The sequence below is a fragment of the Crocodylus porosus genome, unplaced genomic scaffold (genome assembly GCF_001723895.1).
Source record: "Crocodylus porosus isolate Cpor-Errol unplaced genomic scaffold, CroPor_comp1, whole genome shotgun sequence".
Lineage (NCBI taxonomy): Eukaryota > Metazoa > Chordata > Crocodylia > Crocodylidae > Crocodylus > Crocodylus porosus.
In genome coordinates this window covers 8509186-8531736 of record NW_017728915.1, presented here as the reverse complement: position 1 = coordinate 8531736, position 22551 = coordinate 8509186, and the positions used below count along the sequence as shown (strand labels likewise).

General features: G+C 40.5%; 1 protein-coding gene across 2 annotated transcripts in view; it reads right to left on the bottom strand.

The window, feature by feature from the left end:
* Positions 1-3429: 3429 nt before the first annotated feature.
* MBTPS1 (membrane bound transcription factor peptidase, site 1) overlaps positions 3430-22551 on the bottom strand; it is a 47181-nt gene continuing 28059 nt past the window's right edge. The window contains exons 15-23 of one of the 2 annotated variants that reach the window (XM_019535653.1): positions 19722-19837; positions 18528-18684; positions 17051-17175; positions 16046-16123; positions 13205-13345; positions 10834-10965; positions 10102-10228; positions 8940-9070; positions 3430-4057 (exon numbers count right to left, since the gene is read on the bottom strand). In XM_019535653.1, coding sequence (XP_019391198.1) covers positions 3861-4057; positions 8940-9070; positions 10102-10228; positions 10834-10965; positions 13205-13345; positions 16046-16123; positions 17051-17175; positions 18528-18684; positions 19722-19837 — 1204 coding nt within the window. In that variant the 3' untranslated portion in view covers positions 3430-3860. Of the gene's footprint in view, positions 4058-8926; positions 9071-10101; positions 10229-10833; positions 10966-13204; positions 13346-16045; positions 16124-17050; positions 17176-18527; positions 18685-19721; positions 19838-22551 lie in introns of both variants that reach the window. The other variant, XM_019535654.1, reaches the window with a different exon arrangement.

Sequence of the window (22551 nt, the reverse complement as noted above, 5' to 3'; positions counted from 1 at the left end):
GTTTATATGTACTGGGATGGTACCCTTCTGGGCCTGAAGGATCAGTCCCTTGACAAACTCCCACCCTTCTTGGACTCCCAGATGTGCTTACCCCTCAGCCCCACTCTAACTAATCTCCTGAGCTCATTCAAGTTGGCCTTTTGGAAGTCTAGCACTTCTGCCCGACTAGCTGTCTTACCCATCTTTCACCAGATAGTGAATCCTATCAACTGGTGGTCACTATCCCCTAGGTTACCTTGTACTTGTAGATCCCCTACCAAGTCCTCCCTTGTGGCCAGCACCAAGTCAAGTAAGGCGTTTCCCCTAGTGGGACTGCATACCTCCTGTGTTAGGTGCAGGTCCTGTATGCAGGTTAGGAACCTATATGAACAGGCAGACCTTCTTCACTCTAGGACTGAAGCTGGAAAAAGCAGTCTCCCCTCTTGTTGAATATAGGCTAATTCCCCCTTATTAGCCTCTCCTTTCCTTTGCTTCATGTTTCAGCATATTAGCTGCACTCACTATTGCAATGAGCTCCAGTTGCACCTACCTTTCTACCACTTAATCCTTGTAGAGCTAGCAAGTAAAAAAAGGGTTGTGGGCTTTGCTCCTGTTTGTGGACTTTTTGCCAAGCCATTTGTAGAGTCTCTGCCAGGATATTAAAAGATACATAATTACCAAGAAAGTTAATACAGCTGTAACTAGATTCTTTCCTGCCTGTTAATTCCCAAAGCTATTTGCATGCAAGATAGTGTTTGCTCCCTCAAGAGCCACCTTTTCAAAGCTGTATTTGATCTACCTCAAAAGAGCAGAAAGAAGTAGAGCTGCAAGAGTACTTATTCAAATGAAGGTAGTTAAAGTTATGGCCATGGGACTTCTGCAGAAATGTTTAAAGTCTACTGATGTGTTTAAATCCTCTGTGAAAAAGCAAGCAGGTTGAGATACTGGACAGCTGGACCCCAGTGTTGCAAACAAACAACACTGCTTACTTGATTTCAAAGGCACTACACACATTCACAGCATTAACTGAAATCACAAGTGTTTGGAAGACAAAGGCTTTTCAGACCAGATCCTCTTTTCAATAAACAATGTCTTTTCTTAACACATGGTGGCCTAGCACAGCAGGGCCTTAATTTCTGTAGTAGCCTTTAAGGAGCTACTGCAATTAAGGTGATAATTATTCATACAGGAAGAATCTGTTATCACATTAATTTCATTTTTGGGTACTGCTACTTGCACAGATTTGAACTCATGCTATACTGGTAAAAGCAGTTTTGCTAGTCTACACCAAGGACTTCAGATTTATGAGGACTTGAGCTGTTATGTCAATCAGGGATCATACCTCTTCATTCCTCTCTCTGACTGATGTAGCTATGCTACCAGAATTCGGTAATGTAGATGTGACCAGAAATAGCACGAGGCTTATCTACCAAAAATCAAATATACCTATTTTTAAGAAGCCCTAATTTGCCATATTACTCATTTCATTAATTTTTGTCCTTTCAGCCCTGATAACCTGTTGCCTTATGCAGGAAACCACGGCACAGGACATTGGAAAGGTCCACATCCTATTCTGGTCTAGAGCAGAAATCAAAATTAAGCACATACCCCGCACTGGGAAATAAAACAGAAGCAACCCAAAATCAAAACCCAAAGCCAGCATCTTCCCCCAAGGGAGATGACCAGAGATTTCCAGTCCTGAGGATTTTTTCAAGTTATTTTCACCCTATGAACACCAAATATATACATGATCATAAATAATATAGGCCCCTACAAAAAAAGAGCAAAGGATGAAGTGCCCCCACTATATTCCTCCTCTCCCTGCCTGCCCACCTTCTTGTCTATCACTACCATTTCTTTTGTCCTCCCTCATTATTTATAATTCACAATAACCAAGTTGTTAGATAAATACTGTTAATTTGAACCCTAAGCCACTGATACTTAGACTTTATAAGTTATTTTCTATATTTTTACACAACTTCCTAAGAAACCCATCTATAAATTAGAATAGTTTTGACACAGACCAGGTTTTTAGCTTAGTTATACAACCTAGTTACAATATGGTTAGATCCAGTCTGCTCTACAGGGTTTTAACTGGATTGTATTGGCTTTGAGAACATAGATTCATAGATGTTTAAGTAGGAAGGGACCTTAACAGACTGAATCTGACCCCCTGCCCTGGGTAGGAAAGACCACTGGGGTCAGGTGACCCCAGTCACGTGCGTGTCTAGCCTCCTCTTAAAGACCCCCCAAGGTAGGGGAGAGCACCACCCCCCTTGGAAGCCCATTCCATATTTTGGCAACCCTTACTGTAAAGTTCTTCCTGATGTCTAACCTAAATCTGCTGTCTGTTTGTGGCCATTGTTTCTAATTAACCCAAGGGGCGCCCTGGTAAACAGAGCATCTCCTACTATTCCTTGCTGTCCCCCCACGATGAATTCTCTTGTGGAGGCTGAAGAGATCCAGGGCTCTCAATCTCTCCTCATAGGGCTTTGCCTGCAGGCCTCTAACCATATGAGTGGCCCTCTTCTGAACCCTCTTGAAGTTGTCCACATCCCTCTTCATGGGCAACTGGTGCCTCCCAAGTCTGGGGGGTGGGCACCAGATTGCCCGAGGGGGAGGGAGCTGCTGATGACTGACCGGGGGGGAAGTGTGGTTAATTTTACTGATCACTTTGTCACACTGATGACTCCTGTTCATCTTGGAGTCAACAGTGACTCCAAAATCCCTTTCAGAAGCCGTGCTACTGAGAAGGTCCCCCGCCAGCCTCTAAGCATGATGGCGATTCCTTCTCCCTAGATGCAGCACTCTGCATTTGTCCTTCTTGAACTGCATCCTATTCTGTTCCGCCCACTGTTCCAACCTGCCCAGATCTGCCTGGATTTATTTCCTACCCTCTGGTGTCTTAACTTTGCCCCATAATTTAGTATCATCTGCGAATATGTTGCAACTAAATCTCTCATTTTTGTGGTTTAGATCAGCAGTTCCCAGACTCTGACAGACTGCACACCACTAAGACAGTGAGTATTAAGGCTGATTGGCTAAATACTCAGAAACAAAATCCACCATTTGGGATACTGCAAACTGGTATGTTAAAGCTAAGGCTAAAAAGTAGGAGAGAACAAACACAGCCTCAGAATCCTTCTGTAGCTTGGCAGTCTGTTGTCCTATGCCGGATGGAGAAAGAACTGGTATAAGCACCATTTTTTTCCAGCTTCATATAGGTAACATATTTATTGAAAATCTGCTCCACCAACAATGGTGAAATTATGACCAAAAAATTACAAAACATCATGGTAATTGGCTTTATAAAAATAAACAGAAGGACTATGTCTCGCTGATTTGTACCTGTTTCCCTCAAATATACCAATTCCACTTTACACTGTCCTCCTTTAACAATGTAAATTTTGCTCTTCATCATAATACAGTATTAGAAAATTGCATTCCGTCCAGAAAAAATGGTTTTTGCTTCCAAATAGCAGAGGTCCTTAAAGTAACGTTTCCCTCCCCAACAATAAATATAGAAAATAGCCTCTAAAGAAATGAATTTTAGTTTGGTCAGTTAAAAAAAAAAAAAAAAAAAAAAAAAAAAAAAAGGGAAAAGAAAAAGAAAAAGGTCCTTCTTCCCTCTTGGGATACGTAGTGACTAAGCATTTTAAACAGTGTTCAAGTCTTTGGTGAGTTCAGCTGCTTAAAATCAGTTTTATATACATATGATAAAATTAGTTCCTTTTTTTAAAAAACAAACAAAAAAAAATGAGATGATGTCGTAGGTGAATCATCTGTACAAATCACCATATCTGATGGATCTTTATTAGGAGCAACCACCTATCCAGTATAGCAATTAGTAAGGGAAGATCATCTTTGGCAAATGTGGTCTGTCAAACTGAAGGTGTCTTTGGCGGATGAACCTGTTGCATAAGCTGTGGTCGCTTGACTCTCGGTTTCCGCCTCTTTGGCCTGCTCTTAGCTTTGTTGATCTGCACCACAAAGAATGCCAAAACCACCATGGCACCAAGAAACGCAAAGACAGGTATAGTCTGTCCCACATCCTGGTTATAGCGGCCAGGCATTATACCTGTAGAAAGGAGTGGGAGGAGAAACAATTAGCAACTGTACTTGTTTCAGTACAATGTTTGCATTCTATCCATCTACAGTTAGTACAGTAACTGTTCTAAATTTAGCAATTTAATGAGACCAATTAATCAGAAAACATTTGAAAAGGGAAAATATTAAATGCAGAACAATTAATGGCATAGTAAAGAGAGATTTCATCTTGACTTTGTTTTGAAAAAAGAAGAGCGCTCAATACGTAGCAGCTATGTTTTTCTTGTTAGGGAAAACAAACAAACAAACAAACAAACAAACAAACAAACAAACAAACAAACAAACAAACAAACAAACAAACAAACAAACAAACAAACAAACTTTAAATTTAAGCCATACATTAACAGCAAATATTGATGCAGTCAGCAGATTAATTTTCAACTGCTCAGGCTGCTTTACATGGACAAACTGAGGGACAGGTTTGAGACTAAACCTTCTTTTTTAAAGCCCTAAAACAGAATGAATGGCAGAGATCCCAGTGCCAGTAAAGGAAAACTCATGAGGGAAGTGACACTGTATCAAGCTGAAAACTCTGCTAACTACCTGGCAATACTTTACAATCCCTTCCTGTCCTAGAGTCAATTTGTAGACTCGTCGTGCACACAATTCTTATTATCTTAATGGGAATTCTCCATCCACAGACTTAAAGGACAAAACAGCCCTCCCCAAAATACAACTTGAAAAGCCTGCCCTTTAGACTACTGTTAATATCCATCAGGTAACCAGACAAAAAAAAGAAACCCTGACTGGCCAAAGGGTTATCATCACAAAAATTATTATCCAAATAGCAGTGTCATTTAGACTTCCATGTGCTGCAGTCAATGAAGCTTTCAATAGAAACAATTGAATGTAATCTACATTTATTTAAATAGGTCACTGTGAATTTGAGATGCACAGTTTAGTTTGGACTGTAGGCCTAAGAAAGGAAAACAATAGTTTAACATGGTACAGCTAACATAGCACTGAAAATAGTCACTACTCTAAATATTAGATATTGTACATTTACTTAAGTTACACCAACATTTGCAGTTGTTTCATGTTATGTGAAAGAGTTCAATCTAGAGATGCATGAAAATGCTTCATCTGCAAAATCCTGAATTCCATCTCTAAAAGTTGATTCAAACTCAAGACCATGACAACTATAAACTCTGATCAACACACAAACCATTTTTTGAACCTAAGGTAAAACCACTTGTATAATCTACATATTTTAGGCAGAAGGCAGGGCAGTATGTATGACACCTGGTAGACGACCTCCTTCAGAGAAGCACAAGTTTCTGTAAGCTACAGCCTACCTCAGAAATCAAATCCATTCACCGGACGAAGCAGTCTATAAAAACCTCACACCTCTCTGAACAATTTAGCTGTGGTAATCTGAAGTTAGGCAGAAGGCAGGGTAGAGTGGCACCTTGAAGACTACCTACCTGCTTCTCTATAAATATTTATTCTAATCAGCAGCTACTAATATTATTCTTAACCTTATTACAAGGTTCCAACATTGCCAGGACTCAGTAACTTAAAAGGCAAGGGACGTAGTTGTCATGGGCGATCTAAATTACCCGGACATCTGCTGGGAGGAGCAGTCAGCTAAGTCTGACCACTCACAGAGGTTCCTGGCTGAGATACAGGACCTCCCCTTAACCCAAGAGGTGCACAGTCCTACCAGGGGGAATGCCCTGCTGGACCTGGTCCTAGCCACAGGTGACAACCTAGTGAGGTGACTCCAGGCCCTTGACCACCTGTGTGATAGCGATTATCACTTGCTGGAATTCACCATCCAGCACAGGGTGTCAAGGGCCTGCAGCAAAGCTGTAGCCTTAGACTTCAAGAAGGCCAACTTCAATGAGCTGAGGTGATTAGTGGGGGAGGCATTAGGGTCCTGGAGAGTAGGAAAACTGGGTACCCAAGATAAGTGGTCATTCCATAAGGAGATGATAAATAGAGCCCAAGGGGTGACAATCCCAACAAGAAGCAAAGGGGGCAAGAGTGCCCAAAAGGCCCCCTGGCTCACCAAGGGCATTCATGAATGCCTGACTGCCAAAAAGGAGGCGTACCCCCAGTGGAAGGGAGGGGCTATCACCAAAGAGGAGTATACCTCCACCGTCCGCTTCTGTAGGGGGGCTGTTAGGAAAGCTAAGGCAGATATGGAACTAGGGCTAGCATCAAGGATAACAAAAAGTCCTTTTTTTAAATGCATAGGGAGAATGAAGGCTCTGGGTAATGTAGGGCCCCTGCAGGATATGCTTGGCAATCTGGTGGTCGCACCAGAGGAGAAAGCAGATCTCTTTAACAATTTCTTTGCCTCTATTTTCTTAGACTCCCCTACCGAGATTCAGGACGGACTTGGGAGAAACTCCGCCAAGCCTAGGGTCGGGGAGGACCAGGTTAGAGACTTCTGGAGGGGCTGGAGGTGTTCAAATCAGCAGGTCCAGATGTTCTCCACCCCAGGGTGTTAAGGGAATTGGCAGAGGTTATCACAGAGTCCTTGGCACAGCTTTATGAGCACTTGTAGTGCTCTGGCCAGGTGCCAGATGACAGGAAGAGGGCCAGTGTGGTTCCCATCTTTAAAAATGGGAAGGAGGAGGACCTGGGCAACAATAGGCCCGTTAGTCTTACTTCAATCCTGGGGAAGCTGTTTGAGAAGATTATCAAGGAGCATATCTGTGATGGGCCAGCAGCGGGGATGATGCTGAAGGCCAATCAGCATGGTTTCATTAGGGGCAGGTCCTGTCAGACCAACCTGATTGCCTTCCATAATCAGGTCACAAAAAAAAAAAAAAAAAAAAATCACTGGATGCAGGTGTCGCCGTGGACGTAGTCTTTCTGGACTTCAGGAAGGCCTTTGACACTGTCTCCCACCCCGTTCTCATTAAAAAGCTATGTGACTGTGGCATTGATGCCTACACAGTCAGATGGACTGCAAATTGGCTGAGGGTCATACTCAGGGAGTGGAGGTGGACGGGTCATTTTCGACCTGGAGAGAACTGGGCAGTGGGGTCCCCCACGGCTCAGTCCTTGGGCCCACATTTGTTCAATTTCTTTATTAATGACTTGGACAATGGGGTGAAGAGCAGCCTGTTTAAATTCACAGATGACACCAAGATTTGGGGTGAGGTGGGCACGTTAGAAGGGAAGGACAGATTACAGCAGGGCCTGGACAGGTTACAGGGGTGGGCAAATGAAAATAGAATGCGATTCAATACTGACAAGGAGCAGGGTGCTGCATTCGGGCAGTAGGAACCAGCAGCATACCTATAGGCTGGGGAATTCCCTTCTCAAAAGCACAGCGGCAGAAAGAGATCTTGAAGTCATTACTGATGCCAAGATGAACATGGGCCGACAATGCGAGAACACGTTCAGTAGGGCTAACCGTACCTTGTCCTGCTTCCACAAATGCAACACAAGCAGGGCCAAAGAGGTGATCATCCCCCTCTGTGCAACACTGGTCAGGCCGCAGCTGGTGTACTCCATCCAGTTCTGGGCACAACTTCAGGAGGGATGTGGACAACATGGAGAGGGTCCAGAGGAGGGCCACTCGCATGATCCGGGGACAGGAGGGAAGACCCTATGAGGAGAGGCTACAGGACCTTAACCTGTTCAGCCTTCACAAGAGAAGGCTGAGGGGGGACCTGGTGGCCATCTATAAACTTACTAGGGGGGACCAGCGGGGTTTGGGAGAGACCTTGTTCCTCCAAGCGCCTCCCGGAGAAACAAGGAATAATGGCCATAAGTTGCTAGAGAGTAGGTTTAGACTAGACATCCAAAGGCACTACTTCACAGACAGGGTGGCTAGGATCTGGAACCAACTTCCAAGGGAAGTGGTGATGGCTCCTACCCTGGAGGTCTAAGAAGAAGCTCGATGTTTACCTGGCTGGGGTCACTTGAGCCCTGTTTTCTCTCCTGCCCAGGGCAGGGGGTCAGACTAGAAGATCTACAAGGTCCCTTCCAACCCTACCTCTATGAAAACTTATCTTGCTCATTTGACTAGGTGAGCAACCTGATAATAGGAAACAGAGTGGCACCCAGGACTAGGTCTTGTAATAGAAATGGAGCAGAACAGCTAAAGCCGGGGCCAACTCTCCCAGAGAGAATGAAGGATGATGGTAAAGATGCCAGGAGCCCTGTGCACATCCAAAAGGGTAGTGAGGTGACAGAAGCCTCATTTTACTCAGCTAGCATGAAATGCTGAGCCTCAGAGACACGTAGCTGTTCCAAGACTTTTATAACTGGATTTACTGGAAAGTGATGGTGGGCACAATGCCTTCTTGGTGCATAAATTAAAAACAAACATATATCATAAAACCATGGGGATGAGAGCAAGCACAGATAATGTGAGGCCCTCATGTTCATTTATTGACACCTTACTATGATGTGTAAAGCTAAGTATATGCTTATAAAACCCACTAAATTTTATGCAAATGTAAATATGCCCTAGCATGTGCAGTTCTGTTAAGATCACCCTGTTATTAGTTATTTTACCAGGTTGGTAAAATAATTAATATCATGACAGAATTTTATCCTTAACAGTGTCCTATTTTCACGTAAATCTTGAGTCTTTTCTAGTTCTACACAAAAGGTAACAAAAGCCATAGCATGATGGTCTTAAAACTACAAAATTATTACAGAAGTCAGTATAGTATATTTTGAGTCTATTTAAGTCATTCACTAAAAGCTTAATTTAAACAAATACAAATATATATTTCAGTACAGCAAACCTTTATACCACCAGTCACCTCTGCAGTTTGAGGTTTCCCCCAGGAAAAAGACTCGCCATCTTTTTGCCCTTTAGGCAAAATTGAATTTTTTTTTAGTAACAATTTTATATAAAGAAACAAACAAACTTTCTAACGCACCTCCTGGAATGTCCCATGCTCCACTTTCTCCAGGGGATAAAGGTCTTACTTGGGGTCGGTTTTGTCGAAAGTTGGGTAAAGCCACTTTATCCAAGTCAATTGATAACAACTTCTGATGCTTCCAAAGGTTGCTGAAAGAAATGATAATGTAAGTGTTGGTATGCTGATCCAAATATTTCAATGTGCTTTGCAGACTGTGTGTGGCAGAGATCTGAACAAAAACGTCAGTAAACTAGAGAAGATGTAACAAAACAATGTTATATTGTTTCTAAATTTTATAAGAAAACAGGTTTCCAATGTTCTAGAAAGGAAGTCCAGAGAATCACCATTTATTTAAAAATCTGTTTCTTGTGTGGACTACCAGATGTTAGCCATAGTGATTCACTGGAAAACTACAGGACATACTGGCTGCTTATAGACTTAAAAAACAAACAAACAAACAAACAAAAAGAAAACCACACTTTACTTTCAGCTTGGCACGCTCCTGCATTGAACACAGCTCATGCTCAAAAGCAGCATCATGGTAGTTTGACCCGGCTTGCCCAGCATCTATATAGATCAGTCCCTTCAGCAGAGCTTTTTGGCACTTGTCTAATAGCTGACTGAATCAGCTATTAGATAAAAGTGCCAAAAAGCTCCGCTGAAGCACCCAATTTATACAGACACTGGAGAGCCGTGTCAAACTAACATACTTCCTCCTTCATTAAAGCACTGTTCCCCCAGCCCCCACACATCTGTCAGTGGTCACCGATTTGTTCATCCCTAAGCAATCAAGACATTTCCATCACGACGGACACACTCAAAAAGTATAAAAGGTATTTTTAGTTTTCTAAAAAGAAAAAGCAATGCAGATTTGTATCACTGTCATTCATGAGATCATGTAGCTAGCAGATTACAAGCACCCTGGATATATGCTATTTTATTTGTGAAACTGCCTACAAAGTTCTAAGATGTCGTAAGTCATAGCTGTCATAATGGAGCTGCATAAAAATGTGCCAGAAATGCATTAACCTCATTTTCCTATGTGATATATCCCATGTTTACTCACCTACATAAGGTTTAAGAAACAGAAGCAATTAGCACCTGACACAAAAGACTTCTAAAAAGCTTGTCCAAAAATGAAAATCTATATTATACCATATATAAAAATACATATAACAACCTGGGTGCAGTTTCATTCAGAGGCTGTGGTTTGGCCCAGGACAAATGAGGACAAGCTGGAAGAGAACGGGGTTTTGGGTCTCCCAAGTAAGCCTCAAGCACTTTTGAATACCGGTGAAGATGATTACCTGAAAGTCCGTTGTTATACAAAGAAAGATAAAAATTACAATCAAGAAACTACACTTAGATATTTTTTTCAAATATTAAAACTATAACAAGCATAACTGCAGGTAAGAACGACTGCTTTGCAAACTATCCTAGAGCTTGGCTTCGCTGCTAAACAACTAAACAGCATCTTCCAAATCAAAATGGTAAGTGTACAGTCAACAGCCTGCCAGTTTTTAAACCTCTTGAGTGTTGGTAATCGTTATTTTAGACAAAATTGTGCTTTTAAGTTCTCTGTAAACTTTAAGCACTCAGTATCTACCCAGCTTTCATTTATTTGTCAGGTTTTATGTTAGAGATGTGTTCAGCAACTGTAATTACATAGGCAAATTTGCATGATACTGATAACAAACCTGTATTTTTAAAATGAAGTGTATTTATGAATTATTTTAAATCTATAAAAAGATTGTAAATGCCGCATTAAGAATACATGAAAATTCTGGGCAACTTACTAACCAATCAGCTTCCTGATGCACAACATGGTCCTAGCACACTTGGGGTACCTTAGAAAAACAACATTAGGCCAAAAGAAAACATTCCTGGCTCTGATGAGTAAACTAGTCCTCACCTTCCATCCTTTCAGGAAGAGAGTAGCCTGCTCCTGTTGGAGGCCGCTGTCTGTTTTCAGAATGACTGAGACTTGGTGGCATCACTCCATAGGAAGTATACTGCAGAAGGGAATCTAACAGCCAAAAGCAGTCTGTGGATTAAGTAAGATTTTTAAATAATGGAGTCATGATTGAGTTTTAAATATGTTGCCAAAAAGTGTTAAACGTATCTAATTTCTCTCTGGTTTTTGTTATTGTTTTAAATGTTTTGTTTTAAATGTACTATGCTTTTCCCCCCATGCACCTAGAAGATAAACTGACGGAGTGACTTCTAATGAGTCAAACAACAAACTGTTTAGTTTTAAATGAAAATATTTTCTTATCTTCTGAACAAAAAATGTCTAATACTTGAGGCTAGAATTAGGTCATTCCACAACAGTGTTAAATTATTGGGAATTCTGGTTTGGAAAAATTTAGAACTTCAAATGGAGTTACTACCCAAGATAGCAATTTATCTGCTCACGTGTAGAAGCTATTAGGCATCTTTTACCTTCTTGAGCATCCTTCACTTTCTAACATCTCTCAGGGACACACTTTGAATGTCAGTTTGCCCTGGCCTACTGTAAAACTCAGAAGAAACAAGCGTCACAAACAATTTAAAAAAGTAGGGGTATTGTTATATATTACATTTAGATCATAGTAAGCATTAATACAACTCAGAAAGTTATTGTAGTACCACACCAGAATCTTGAACTGGTTCTGGTGTGGTCCTGGCGCTAAGACCAAAAAACCAGCTGATTCTTGGTCTCAGCCCTAGGACTGCATTGGAGCCAGTGTGTTGCAAAGGCTGAGAGTGACACTGGCACCCAGTAGTGCACCCAAGCGTTGATCTGGCTTTGACACAATGCAGTGCAGGGGTTCCTGCGCAGTGCAGGGTTTGGGACTGGTTCTTGTGCTATGCCAGTGTTGTCTCCAGCTTCGTTACATTACTGCATAGGAGACTTGAAATGCCAGGGCTCTGGTGAGGTAGGGAATAGGGGGAGGAAGAAGCCCAGCAAACAGCTTTGTCAGACGCTCATGCCTCCCATCACATCAGGATCCCCTGATCATATTGCCTCCATGGAGCAGTCTGACATCAGCTCAACACACGTTACATAATATGATCTGGAGATGCTCCTCTCTGGAAAAGACCTAACTTTACCAAACTACAATGGCACTTACCACATGCTTCACTGCTTGAAGGCTGAGACACTAGTATTGCAACTGCAGTTAGCACATGCTAAGTGTAATGTGCAACAATACCCTATGCCTCCTCTGTCTCAAACTGTCTGAAATTATGGTTTGCAAAACAGGGACAAGCAAAGATTAATACATTTCAAATACATAGCAAAACATTTTTCTCAGAATTTCTCTATCTTGAAGGGTCATTCAGTGGGAAAGGTGAGTTAATCTTCATAATTCTAACGTCACATAAAATCTCCACCTTCGGTTTTTACGCAACTGATATTCACATATGCTAGAAATTTAAGGTCAGCAATGTCTCAGCAAGAGATACAGCTGCTAATTCATAACTTAACAGCCAATGTAATGGAATTGGTCAAGCTTTCCAGCATGCTTGTCTCATAAGAGTATACACCCCAAATTTAAGAAAAATCAATGTTTAAGTCATGGCTTACAATTGCTAGACTAATTTCTTAACTATCTATCATCCTTTGCACTGTAGGTGTTTTAATAACCTCTAGTAAATCTGCAAGGCTCTGATGTCACCATGTTTGTGAATTAGACACTACATTAATTGGAAGACATTTAGAGGAGAGAAGCCAACTAAGTTATACAACGAAAATGACTATAAAAATTGTATCCTAGGGTTCTATACTTGGTTCCCAATGACTTGAAATCAGAATGTGTTCATTTTGCAAATAAAGAAAGCTTTTCCAAGTGTTAAGGCTGGATGTTCACCCTGTGATCTGCCAGTATTCCTTCTGGTTTATACATCAGAAACACAACAAAGACGCTGCTACTGGAAAATTATATGAATAGGGTCTGAGCATAATCCTGCTGCTCCAGCACTCTGCCAGTGCTACCTGGAGTAAAAACCTTTACTTTTGTCAGAACAGCTCTCTTGATAAGTACAAAAATGAAGTTTGCTGAACATCATGGAGCTATTTTACAGTCACGCTTCTTGACAACAACTGCAATTTGAGATTATACAAGGTACTGCTTCACAAATATGTGAGAAAACAATTTTCAATATTGTTATGAAGAAATCACCTCTGGCTTGGTGCCATTTAAAATGGTCTCCTGGCAAGCATAAACATTATTGATAGGAGTTCTAATCATCAGCACCACTATCATATTGCACCTTTATTCTGCATCTCATAATTTAGATACCTTTCTGCCGATGGCTATCATCCAAACAGTTAGAATCTCCGTACAGTACTATTCTGCCTCCACCTTCAGAAGGAATTTGGTAGAGTCCCAAAATGGGAACATTTTCTATTGTAGCAGTCTCTTGCTTTAAAACTTCAAGACCTGAAGAAGCAAGAGGGAAAGTTTTAAAATTTTAAAATATATGAGAGTTCAACACACAACAACCTTCCACATCAAAAAATTAAAAATCACCAGCCATGAAGAAACACACTTATTTGGCTCCTTATTTTAAAATAGGTTAATACAAAAAGTTCCTAGGTAAATTTGTACCAGCGATGGTGATGATGATAAGACTCAAAGTAACTTTGAAACTAATATGAAAGATCATATTAGATAATCTACCTAGCTTCTTAAAATTTAAGTCAGCAGAAAAGTCTGTTTTCCCACAAAAGATCTTTCCTTCAATGAAAAGAACAAAGGTTTTTTTTAATTAAATATAAAGTGATTTTATGAAAATAATGTTTTTGTAAGACTGAGCAACGCCTACTAATTTAAAAATTGGCCACTGCGACATAAAATGATTTACATCCACATATTTGGTAGCAATGTTTCAACAGCATTAGGTGCCTCAAAACTGTCATGAAACTGGAAACAATGGTTTCCTAAAATAAAGCACAATAAAATGTAACGTCTCACAGAAGATAACCACATTTATCAGGCATAGCTCTCAGGAATCAAGTCAAACATTTTCTAGTGTGCACTTTTCATTCTCACTGCACAAATTTCCAGTATATATTCACAGTTAAAGCTTTCAGTTTATGAACAAATGAAAAGCTAAGTTTATTAAGGAGACATAAGCCAAAAAGAAAAAAAAGAGTTAACTTACATGAAACTAGGAAATCATTAATAAAAGGGAAAATGGGAGAGCCATGTATTTAAAATTTCTATTTTAAAAGCAAAGCATCCATTAAATCAGGTGCTGCTTAACAGTCTCCTCCAAGATGGTCATAATTATCATTTTAGGGCCTATTTAGATGTCTGTCTCTAACAAGACTATTCATTTAATTAACTGGGAGAGTGTTCTGCATTCAAAAGCTTCTCTAAATCTATCCCAACCATACAGTTGGTCCTACAAAAGATATCACAAGCAAAACTCCTTGCTTCTTGCACATTTTCTGGACCATGACAGCTACACATCTCTCCACTACTATTTAAACCCTGTCAGTGAAATAGCTGCACCTATATTGAAGTGATGTGTGAATGGGAAAGGAGCAGAACTGAAGAGGTGGGTGCTGGGTTGGATAAATTAATTAAAGAGCAAAAAAAATAAAAAAAAATAAAAAAATAAAAAATTATGATCAGCCACTCATATTTTTAGGTGAACAAAATTGTACACCATGTTGCACTAATTTTTTGAAGCTTTTAGCTATCTTAAGTTTTGACGTAACAATAAAAAGCAAAACAATGGGCCAAAGCAAAAAAAATACTTAAGATTACTTTCAGGTGAAATTATCCATTTCAGGCATGAAATCAACTGAAGACCTGAAATAAACTCAAAAAACCTGATAGTTTCAAATTCTTCGACATCAGATACTACCTCTCTACTGCAACAGCAAAACAAACTGAAAGGGGCTCAGAAAAGTAAACAGCAATGGACAAACTGCCAAACTTTGTGCAGATACTGAAACATATGCTAACAATCTACAAAACACAGAATTCCTGGGTACCAAACCTACTCCAGAATGCTTACACATTGAGCCCCTCATCATTATACCAAGGACTAGCCAACTGCCCATCAAGAATGACCGGGGAGGGGGGACAGGGAGGCATGGGATGGAGTGCCGCCACCTAATGTCCTATGCTGCCACTGTTCTGCCTCTTGCAGGGAGCGGGGTGGAGGAGCCAAGGCCAGTGCTGCTTGCTGCTGACCTCAGCTCCCCCACCCTCTGTCCAGTCCTCAGCCTGGCTTCGGAATCATGGCGGCACTCCCCCATGCTTGGAGCACTCTGTTTGGCCGTTTCCGTCAACCAGACTTGGGCTTTTATAATATTAGAACGCTACAAGGAAAGTAACCACCTCTTTTATATCCTAATCATCACCCACAAAATGAACTCAGAAAATCTTAATAACTTTTCTGAAGAGGATGGAAGTTCGTCAGTCATAATAATACACGTATCATCTGCAACTGCTTACATATACAAAAAAAAAAAGCTATATCCAAGCATAAGTAAGAATTTACAGAAAGTAAATATGCTAGAAAATGAACCCTGAAGGACACTCTCCTGGCTAACAGAAGTGTGATACTCATCCAAAGCATCAGCCATAGCCATGAGAAAAATTTACCGCTTGATTACGGCTTTGGAAAGAAAAGCCTGTAACTAAGACATAGCAAAAGTTTTTAAAAAAAAATAGAAGGTATATAAGAAAACAGTCAAAAGGCAAAAGCCTAAAATTAACTGCAAGGACTTCAGCTATCATTTTAACTAAATATGCAAGGGAGAAGAATGAACAATGGCTTGAATTAAATCATCATAGCCTGAACAAAGCAAGTTTCTTATATACCTAGATGGAAACACACCTACATAGATGCATACAGCAAAACTTCAATAAATACCTGTATATATAGTTGCATATAGCTGTACTGCATTTAAAAAAAAAAAAAAGTGTTATTTACCCATTTATAACTATTGTGCAAATTGTTCATGCACCAAATTCTAAGTAAGGAGTACTGCAAAAAAATAAACAATTTGTCTGTCAACAAAGAATTTTCCTTTCCATATGCTGGTGGCAAACTTGGCACTTATTTACAAGTTCATCTTTATATCTACTTAGAAATTTCTATGAAGATATGCAACTGCGTACCTTGGTCCTTAAAAGTCTGTGCAATCACAATGCCATCTTCTGGAAATTTAGCAATACTACAACCAGATGCGTAGTTCACTGAAAAACAGTAAGTGCAAAATGATATACCTGAGTTCTCATATTTTGATTAAAATCACCATATAATCTGCACATCAAATGGGGATGAGAGTTTCATTTCACTGTTAGGGCACTTCCAAAGCATGTATTTCACTTACCTAACTTCATGTATTTCATAAGAATATTTGCCTATTTTAGAAGCAAAAATGAGAGGTTTACATTGATTTATCCTTTACAAACTACTGTTACACCCATATAATTGATTAAAACCAGTAACAAGGAGTTTAGTATTTGCAGTACAGTAACCCTGCAAGGTAGTGCCGAGTCATCACTAAGCAAGGTAGCACCAGTCACCACCTAACAAAAAAATTCCCTAAACAGAAGAACCTACATTCTAAAATAGGACACATGGCATGTAGAAGATTCAAAGTCAAGACACCAACAAATGAAGCAACATGCCACAAGTCACTAGAGCCATGAAACAAACTCAGAGCTTCTAAGGTCAGTTCAGTCTTTTAACCAGAAGTTCTCTTAATTACAAACTCAGACACTGAAACAAAATTTCAATCAATCAATCTATTATGGGTGGAACTCAACTCAGAAGACTAAGAGGACAAGATGCATTAAACAACATTTAAAGATCATCTGACTGGGGGTCAAAATAAGGATAGTTTTTGAAGTAACTTCAAGTATAGAACTTTTAAAAATAAAACACAAAATAGTCTTTAAATAAAATGATAACAAACAATACAAACACAAATCAATACTTGATCTGTAAACTTTACCTCACTGTTTATTATATGGATATTAATTTAAGAACTTTCAGTAGGTTCCTTTTCACAAAATTTCAACATGATTTTAGAATTGTATTATTAAACCACAAAAGCCAGAATGGCACCAATAACATACTATTCCTGAAAGTGTTAAATACTGTACTCCTTTACTTACTTTCATGGCTTGCCATGGTAAAATCACCTTCGTATAGTCCATCACTAAAGGCCATGTTCCAGAGAGAAAGAAGATCATTGAGAGCTGGAATATTAGCACCTCCAGTATCAGGCATCCACCACTGCCTATAAAAAAAAGTTTAAACATGGCACAGTTTGTTAGTATGTGGAGGAGTGTACACTCTGCTCGATAACAAATTAGGTGCATCTGCATGATATCCAGAATTCACTAAAACAAAAGCAGAAGCAAGAATGTAAAACATGATTAAGTGACCTGTATTCCCAAATCCCACTGAAAGTCAATTTGAAAAACCCAAAATAAGTTAATTAAGGAAAAGGAATTAGAAACTTAAAGTGTTCCAGCTTCGTAGTGTGCTTTAGAAGAGGATATAAAATATCTTATAAATAAACTCTTTGATTTATGCATGCTAGGTTTGGCTAGGATAAGATCAAATCATTTAAAAAGGTGGCTTGCTGTCAAAATGAAAAGTAACAGCCTTCAATAAATAAAATATTGTCTATCCAACAGTTGACAAGACAACTCAGGCACTATGCATCTCCCTGCCCTGCAACTCTCTGAAACTAACAGATAATTATCCTTAGTGATTTTTTAATTTTCAAACTACCAATTTTTCCTTAAATCAGAAGCAACAATACACCTCTCCCCTTTATAAAATATAGGGAAACATCCAACATATTGAAATACTGGGTAATTTAGCCAAGTCATACCACCTGTATTCTATGTATTCATTGTTTTCTCTATCCTATTTAGAGCTGGAACACTTGCCGTCTTTAGATGAAGAACTTTATGTATGACATAATCTGTAAATGTCCAAAATATAAAGAGAAGAAAGAAAGCAATGAGTGTCCAAAGTAGTAAAATAATTGTCAATTTTAGGAAGAATGGGAAAGATCATAAATTACAAATTGTATGAATTGACTACGTTATCTGATATGAGAGGTACCGATATTGATACATTGGTCTAATATCAGATCAGCACCAATATAAAGAAAATTGACTGCACTGGAAATCAGCTTTTTTTTGTCTGATGTGGCCGATAAATGCCCAGTGGATGCATGCAGGGTGGAGTGCAGGATAGAGCCAGTGCTCGTCCAGGGGGCACAGGGAGTAGGGTTGGCTCCCACCACTCCATGCACCCCAAGAGGGCATGTGCCCCTGGATCAGCTGATATGCCTCCTTTAAAAAAAATCAGCTATCATTAAATGGCCCAAAAAAATCTCTATTGGTGCACCCCTATCTGATAGTCTAATACCTTGGTTGGCACATATAGGAGTTGCCCTCAGAAACCTCTGTTTTAAAGATAAAGGTAAGTTTGCATTGCCAGCATTCTCTTCCTTATTCTTACTATGGAAAATATTGCAAATACTAAGCCAACATGACTGCAGTTCGTTTCAGTACTTTCCTTATAGGCAGCAATCGTGTTTTGATTCTCACAAGAACACAAAGAAACTCATACCTTGTATTTTCATCATAGAACTTGACTTTTCTCATTACTGAAGTATTGTACCAGTCACTGAATACTATGAGTGAGAGTCCGTTATCAACATCCCTCCTCAGTTTGGCGATTTCTTCAGGGAAATACTCTTCTTCACTGTCCACCATCAATAAAGTCCCTATGTAAAGAGAGCAAAGGAATTCAAAATGTCTGAAGGATCAATCAGTATAGTGTTATCTCTACTTTGAGACCTAACAGTGAGGCAGCATCAGCACAAGTGTTCCATGCTTTCAAGTTAATGTGTCCAAAATCTGATCTGAAGAAGCCACCCTGCAATCCCTGAAGAATGCTCCCTTGCCCCCGTTACACAGGAAGATACTCTATGGAGAGGGCAGGTACACTGTAGAGGGCACCACAGCCAACTGGGGGGTGGGAGGGGACAGACTTAACCAGAGCTGACCTGTACTAGACAATTCTATGGCTCTGCAGTAAGTAGCTACCCTCCCCTCACTCCATGAACAGAAAAAAAAAAAATTATATATATATATATATATACACACATATACACAGTCACACCTTCTCATCCCTGCACCTGAAGTGAATGACATAGAGAATCATTTCAACACTCTCCTATGCAATATTATTGCTCCCAAAAGAAATGTTAAACAGATGCTTGACTAGGATGGTTTCATCAGGGATCATCCTGCCACGAGCAAAAGGCTGGACTACAGGACCTCAGGAGGTCCCTTCCAGCCTACTTCCCTAAACATTTTGTAAACTGCACAGTTGAGATGAAGCATTTCTCAGGTGGGAATTTCTGTGTTAAGCTTGCAAGTCACACAAGCCTAATTGTACCCAGACACTTTAACAAAATTTAAGCTGTGTGTCTAAAGGACTCACCACAGTTGGAAGCTTTTACATATTGTTCTAGATACAATGGAGCAGGGAGACCAAATCACTGACACAGACTGAATTAGGAATTTCCCTTCTCAGTGTATTCATGCTTTTCAACATAACAAAAGAGAAGACTAATTTTATCACCAATCCATGTAAAATGCTATGGTGAAGCTTATTCTGCATAATTAAAAACAAATTTATGGTATTATCTTCTTACTAAATTTTATTCTACTGTGTTTTTTCCAAATGTTCTCAATACCTTTAAAGCTCATAAAGCAAGTTAATTAAACGCAAACACTGAAGCTCTCTGATACTTACCATATTGACTAGCATCAAAACATGTAAATGGAGAACCAAGAACCTCAACAAAATAGCCCATGCTTCTCAGGTGCTGGTACATATCCCTGAAGTTTGTGTGGATATGGTCACCATTCCTAATAAAATTAAAGGTAAACAATAATACCACACAGAAACTTAAATTGTATCATTGTGTTATAGAATATTTTCTAGTCTACAACTGGTATTTTCCAATCAGGATCTCTAGTTTTCCATCCTCAATCATTTTTGGATTCCAGGATTATGCAGTTTCCACGAAAATTGCAAAATTGTGAACTGAGTAGATCCCTAACCATATTACATTAAATGATACAATTAAACTAATGACTGAGTTACTCACAAACTACATCTGCAATTTTTTTTTTTTTATAGTTATACTTCAGGAAAGCTACTACATTAAAAACATGCTCTTAGTTTTTTCTGCACACTGAAAAGCCAGTGAGAGCAGCTTCAGCTATCAAGTGATGAAGCACATAAGCAGCACTATCTTTAGACAATTGCTGAAACCAGCCCAAAACAGCTCCTGGCCATTTGCAAAGAGCCCTTCTAAGAAAAAGACAGCATATCCCTATGCACCAGGCAGTTATTCAGAGGCAGCCATCCTGCACCCTGAAACATGCATGGTTCTCCCTAGTGTTTCACTGTATACTTCCTGCCACATACTGCCTGTAGCTCTCCCCTCTACTCATACCAGACACTGGAGTAAGCTCTCTTTTACCCTCATACAGACTCCTGTAGGTATAAGGAATCACTGAAAGGCATTTTATTAGGTCAGATCCACACTAATGATTGAGTGCCAGTCAGAACTGTCCCTAAAGGGGGCGGATTGGGGAGACTGCCCCAGGCCCTGAGCTTTTGGGGGGCTCTACAGAGCTGGGAGGAATGGCTATGGCAACTCTTCACCACCGCCACTGGCTTCATGTCCAGTCACTTGCTACCCCCCACCCCACTGCTGCAGGTGGCAGCAGCAGCTTCTTTGGGTCCAGGGCACACGGGATTGGAGTGGGGATGGGGCCCTGCATAGGCTGATTTGTCACGGGTCCTGCACCCTGCTCAGGTTGGCTCTGGTGCCAGTACAGACAGTGAACATTGCTTGTACCGACTTACCAGGAAAAGGAAGGCAAATGGGAAGTACCACACTCGCATGTTAAAAATAAAGGACAAAAAACAAAAAACAAAACAAGACTCTCATGGACTCTCCCCTCCTCCTGCCCCCTCCCTTCACCTGTGTAAGCAAAACACCCTGGGATAGTAGACAAGATTAGGGATTATTTAGAAAATCTGGGTATTTTCAAGTCAACAGGGAGATGGGATGTATCCTCAAGTACTCAAGGAACCAGCTGAGGTAATACCAAGAGGCATTGGCTATTATCCTTGAGCATATCCTGGAGATCAAGCGAGGACCCAATGACTAGAAAAGGTCAAATATAGTACCCATCTTTAAGAAAAGGAAGAAAGAACTGTGGAATTACAGACTGACCAGTCTGACCTTGATGCCTGAAATCTACTTCTAAGCACCTGGAGCAGAACAAGGTGATTAGGAACAGACATCTTGAATTTATTACGCGCAAGGCATGTCTGACCAACCTGATCTCTTTCTATGACAAAGTGGATGTAAATTAAGAGGTGGACATGATGTACCTTGGCTTTATCAAGGCTCCTGACACTGTCTTCCACAACATTTTTATTAGTAAGTTAAGGACATACAACATCGGTGAAAACACTGTAAAGTGGATATATAACTAGTCAGATCACCACTACAAACAAAGTAGCCATTAATGGCTCAATGTCTAATCAGAAGACATATTTAGTGGTTTTCCTCAGAAGTCTGTCCTGGGTCCAGTCTTGTTTAATATTCCATTTTATGCCACCACCATCCCATGCTACTCATCCATGTGGGTGCCAATGATACAGCACAGAACAGTCCGGGCTGGGTCATGCAGGACTACAGGGCTGTGGGCTGGGGTCACAGATAGTTTTTTCTTTGATCCTCCCAGTCACAGGACACAGGCTCCAGGGGGATAAGTGCATTGGTGAGGTGAATAGAAGACTCTGGTAATGGTGCCATCATGAAGGGGTTAGCTTCCTCAACCACAGCCTGCACTTCAGAGAGAGCAGACTGTTGGGAAGAAATGGCTTCCACCTCACCTGGAAAGGGAAGAATCTCTTATCAGCCAGAATGGCTGACCTTCTGGACAGGGCTTTAAACTAAGACCACTGGGGGATGGGCAGTCTATTAACAGTTCTGGCCCAGGTTAGGTCAGCTGTATTACCAACAAGTTGGGCAGCCCAAGGAAAGGTCCCGCTTCACCCCTCAGGGAAGCACTGGGCTTCTCATGGCAGACTTAACTGCCTGCACACGAATGCCAGGAGCTTGAGAAATAAGCATGAGGAACTGGCTCTTCTCCTATGTGAAAACAGCTATGACTTTGTAGGGATTACAGAGACCTGATGGGACTCCACCTATGATTGGCTCATGGCTTTAGAGGGTTACATCTTGTATGGGAGGGACCATGTGGGGAAGCGGGGTGGGGGTGTTGCTTTATGTCATGGATCAGTTCACCTGCCTGCAGGTTGAGTTTTCTAACCAGGAAGGGCATCTTGAAACCCTCTAGGTCAAAACATGAGAAGAACATGGGGAGGGTGACATACTTGTAGGAGTCTACTATAGACCTCCCCACCAAGAGGAAGAACTAGATCAGGAATTCAATAGGGAACTGGTTGAAGATGCGTGCTCCTGGTGCATGATAGTCATGGGGGACTTCAACTTCCCTGACATCTCTTGGGATGAGCGCTCAACCAAATCTGACAA